We start from the raw sequence: 4,515 nt of genomic DNA, 5'->3' as shown, positions 1-4,515 counted from the left end.
TAGCATTCCATTTCGACCGGCTAATTAGCAAGAGTACTTGTCGCCAAAGTTCGCCAAATACAGTATGACATTTATACTGAGAGGCACCAGACGAGGTTTGCAGAAGTTGATAGGCTATCTTGCCCGGCCCTGTCGCAAAATGGACCCGTCGGAGAAAGGTCGTCTTGGTTTCATTAGTAGGGAGCCGTTACCAGAGAGGACAGCATTCACTGCAACACCGGTGAGCACACGCACACGTATTGAAATCGCTGCACAATGTTGTTTGACAGCTATTGTCGTACCGGAAGGGGGGGGGGGGGGGAGTTAGTTAATGCTTTAACATGTTGTAGGGGATTGCTTTCGTCAATTTTTGTATGGTGACGTAAAATCGGCATACCTGTGTATGAGGGAGCTTCAGCTATACACCTTTCTCACGCGGCGGCCATGATAGATCTAAAACGAGTTCAATGAGGCAAACAAAAGGCTGTCCATCATAATTAGCAGTTCAACTAATGATAGCCTGCCAATTAGGAAAGCGACCAATAAGTGAAGTCCGTCAAATATTTGCATTATTATGTTTTTATTTTGCATCTCTTAAGGGACTAAGGGACCAGTATACACTACTCTAAATTGCTATATTTTGAGTGTATAACACAAGTTATAATATTTATTATTCTATCTTATATCATGGCATTTTGTGTGGTTTTGGGGGAAAATGAATGGGACCTGATTTTAGAAATGAGTTTTGTCTGTTTGCCTCATTGACCTCGTCTTCGATCTATCATGGCCGCCGCGTGAGAAAACGTCAAACATCTGCACGTAAAAGAACATGTACACTTATCAAGAAGCGCGGTAGAAAAGGCACGATGTGCAGGGCTATTAAGACAAGTGAACCGTAGAGAAGCCTAATTGCACTACTACCTAACGAAAAAGGGTCAGGATTCGTTCTTAGTCTGCGTTTCGACCGCTTCACCTTTAATGCCTAGCAGTGTTGAATATGAAATGTAACTTTTATTTTTACCAATATCTGAAATGACCAGTTCGACAATAACGTAGTTTAATCTGATAGGGATGTTAGTTGTTATCTGTGTGACGCCCCTAACCGAAACTAGATACTCATTTTTACCTGAGTGAAGTGATGAAATTCGTAAAAACACGACGCCACGACTATGTGAATCTATGTGTATCCGTTTGTGAGTGCGTGGGTGTATGTGCGTGCGTGCGTGCGCGCGCATGTGTGTGTGTGTGTGTACGTACGTGTTTGTGTGTTTCCGCGACGTATGTGTATGTGTTTGTGCATGCGAGAGTGCGCGCGCACGTGTGTATGTGCCTGAGTATATGTGTGTTTATGTGTGTATGTACGTGCGTATGTGTGTGTGTGTGTGTGTGTGTGTGTGTGTGTTTGAGTGTGAGTGTGTGTGTGTGTTTGAGTGTCTTTGTGTTGTTGTTTTTTTTTTGTGTGTGTGTTTGTGTTTGTGTGTTGCGGTGCGTGTATGTGTGTGCGCGCGTGTGTGGTTCGTGAATTGGGACCTAAATACTGTATTACACTTTATCCCCATAGTGGTCTCCTAACCAGAAGCTGTTCGTCACCTACCGTGTGGTGTGTGCCGTCTTCACCCTCGCCATTCTCATCTGGAGCGTCCCTACCGACAGTAACCGATGGATCACCTTCTACTCAAACTGGATGTACGCTACCCTGACCCTCCATTTCTGCTGGAGCGCCACTATCTGTCTACAGCAGTACTGCAGCACTCACGAAGGCCCGTCGCAAAGAACACTCTACATCGGTTGGATAATCTACGACATGGCCATGACTATTTCGTTGACTGTGTCTGCGGAGTACTGGTTCTCGCCATGGCCTGTCACGATCGGCCTTCGTAGTATTCTACGGCACGGGTTGAACTCGGTCATGGTTGTAATTGACGTTCTACTGTGCGGGATACCTTCACGAATGAACCGCGTGATATACCCAGTCATCCACCAAGGTTTTTACAGCGTTTTCGTGGTGTTGTACTGGCTTGGTGGGTTCAGGGGATACGATGGGAAACAATACATCTATTCTTTTCTGGACCTGAACACAGTCCCGCTCCAAGCCATCGGAATCTTGTTGGCAAATACGTTCATAGTCATGCCAGTGTTTCATGCCTTGGTATGCGCCTTATATCGGGCACGTTTGAAACTGTTGAAGAAGTTTAGAAATAAAAACAACCATAAAATCATTTTAAAAGGGAAACAAATGCAAACTGTACAAACAGAAAGCGTTAACGGTAAGATACAAGATAGTCCTGTCGAACAGATCCAAATGAATGGAGTGGCATATGAAACAGTTTAAAAGGGACTCATTTTTCGAGTTCACAATAGGCCATTGTTGATTTGATTATATGATTATATGGATGAAATTTTCCGGGAACCCCAAAAACTGATGCGAATGTGCAAAAAAAAAAAGGAAATTGGCCAAAATGTTAATCATGGGTGAGTCCAATCTTTGTGTTGTAAATTACAGTTCATTAATGTTCATTATGGTTATGAATCTAACAAATGACAAAACATACAAAGTAAGATACATCGAGCAATGGATTCTATATTTTCGTTCTTTCAATACTTCTTCTTTGACCTTGGAATCGACTTTGACATTCCATGACATTTGTATCAATTTTCCGATATATTTTCTATGAAATTTTGATGTATGATTTCCAGTATGGTCAAAACCATTGTGCGAAAATATTCTAATTGATGTGCGCGCGGATGTCATCCATATAAAGGAGTCAACGCAGCCTTATAACGTAAGTCTTGAAAGTAAAAACATACAAACAAGAACGTTTGAGCGATGTGGAAAAGTACCCAAGCCAACTCCTACATGCATTACGCCATCATGTTTTATTTTAGCAACATTGAAATCTGCATGACATATATTTATCTATGATGAACTCAAAATAGACAAACTTTGACATTAAGCATAGCTATCATTGGCAATAGACAGAGTGAAAGTCATCATCTTTATAGGCTATAGGCTAACACTAGTTCACCTTTTTTCGCGGGGTAACCTATGTCCGTTGTTATTAATTATAATAATTACAGTGTATTTGGGGATATATGTCAACGAACGGTGGTTTATAATTGCAGTATTTTGAAACTAGTGCATTTTGAACCCACAGTCCATCGACTTGATATCCCAGAATACCATGATTGTAGAAACAACGGATAAAGGTTACCCCACGGATAAAGGTGAACTAGCGTTTTATGGCCTCCATAGAACGTTAGCATTTATTATCTTTTTAATGACAATTTCTTAATTTGTTGTAACGCTAGTTCCCCTTTATCCGCGGGGTAGCCTATATCCGTTGTATTTAAAAACGGGATATTTAGGGATCGACGTCGACGGACGTTGGTTTCAAATTACAATATTTGCTGTCTGAAACCACCACCCGCCTTGACATCATCCCTAAATATCCCGATTTTAATTACAACGGATATAGGTTACCCCACGGATAAAGGTGAACGAGTGAGTTTTAGTTATCATCTATATCAATCTCTTGTCTACTCTACTCAAAGTGTTAATTACAAACTAGAGTTCCACGACCCCATACCTTCGCCAAATGATTCTACCCTTTACAACTGCTGTATTAAATCTGTTTGTCATTAATCATGCAAATAAGGTCCTTATTATATGAAATAATGTGAAAGTTATTGGGCTAATTCGACCTCAGAACATCTGAGTGATGACAATTCAAAACAGATTTGGAATTCGTCTTACATGTAATCTTGCAGACTTATTCATTTATGTATCCATTTCTGTTGTAGCAAGTCTCATTATTGCGTTGGGCGGTCCAGGGGTCACGTGGTGAGAGCACGTAGCCCTGGGCGTGCCCTGACGTCAGCTTGACCACGCCCCGCTGCGCTCACGTAAGCTCCGCCTCCAATTGATGTAATATAAGGCGCGATACGCGCTAGTTAGGCTAGAAGCAGACTCAGAGACATGTACGGACAACCGCATCTCCCGCCGCCGTAGTTACGTAACCGGTTAGTTAGTATCATCCACCCGCATAATGTGAATGGATACAAGTAATGCAAAATTAAGTAATGCACCTGGACAGATGGTATCTGTCCAGGTGCATTACTTAATTTTGCATTACTTGTATCCATTCACTTGTCTATGTATCACCGAGTCGTAGTATAAATAAAGGTCACATCAAACTGTATACTGAACCCTGGTCCTTGGTTTATTGTGAGAGTGTTGTAGCATAGATGCGTCATATTGACATATAGATAATTGCCCAAGTCCTACCACTAAGACCAAATGTTACCTAGTCTTCCTTTTAGCTTGGTAAGCTCCCTTGGCCCTCCAATCAGTGACTAGCATTGATTTCAAGGGAAGCCCGGGTAACCACATTATCATAACACATACACACAATGTGCGCAATACTGTAAATACAGAAACTTTCGCCGTTAATGTTCGCGGTTTTCGCTGTGGCCGGTTCACCGTGAACTTAAAACCACCGCGAACATTTGTCCATGGCAGTAAGAGACTACAGTGCA

At 41.9% G+C, this 4,515-nt stretch overlaps 1 protein-coding gene across 1 annotated transcript; it reads left to right on the top strand.

Annotated features, from left to right (window-relative positions):
* LOC118416651 (protein rolling stone-like) lies at window positions 1–2,357 on the top strand. Its single transcript, XM_035821823.1, has 2 exons — window positions 1–220; window positions 1,541–2,357. The coding sequence occupies exons 1-2, from the start codon at window positions 65–67 to the stop codon at window positions 2,309–2,311; spliced, it is 927 nt and encodes a 308-aa protein (XP_035677716.1). The 5' UTR covers window positions 1–64; the 3' UTR covers window positions 2,312–2,357.
* Window positions 2,358–4,515: the final 2,158 nt, after the last annotated feature.

This window comes from Branchiostoma floridae, chromosome 5 (genome assembly GCF_000003815.2).
Source record: "Branchiostoma floridae strain S238N-H82 chromosome 5, Bfl_VNyyK, whole genome shotgun sequence".
In the NCBI taxonomy this organism is placed as follows: Eukaryota; Metazoa; Chordata; class Leptocardii; order Amphioxiformes; family Branchiostomatidae; genus Branchiostoma; species Branchiostoma floridae.
This window is presented reverse-complemented; position numbering and strand designations above follow the sequence as displayed.

What these genes read in the sequence shown, in the direction of transcription:
- LOC118416651 (XM_035821823.1), top strand. Translation starts at nt 65, where the DNA reads ATGACATTTATACTGAGAGGCACCAGACGAGGTTTGCAGAAGTTGATA. An exon ending in CAGCATTCACTGCAACACCG is followed by an intron (nt 221 to 1,540) that starts GTGAGCACACGC and finishes TTATCCCCATAG; the next exon opens with TGGTCTCCTAACCAGAAGCT.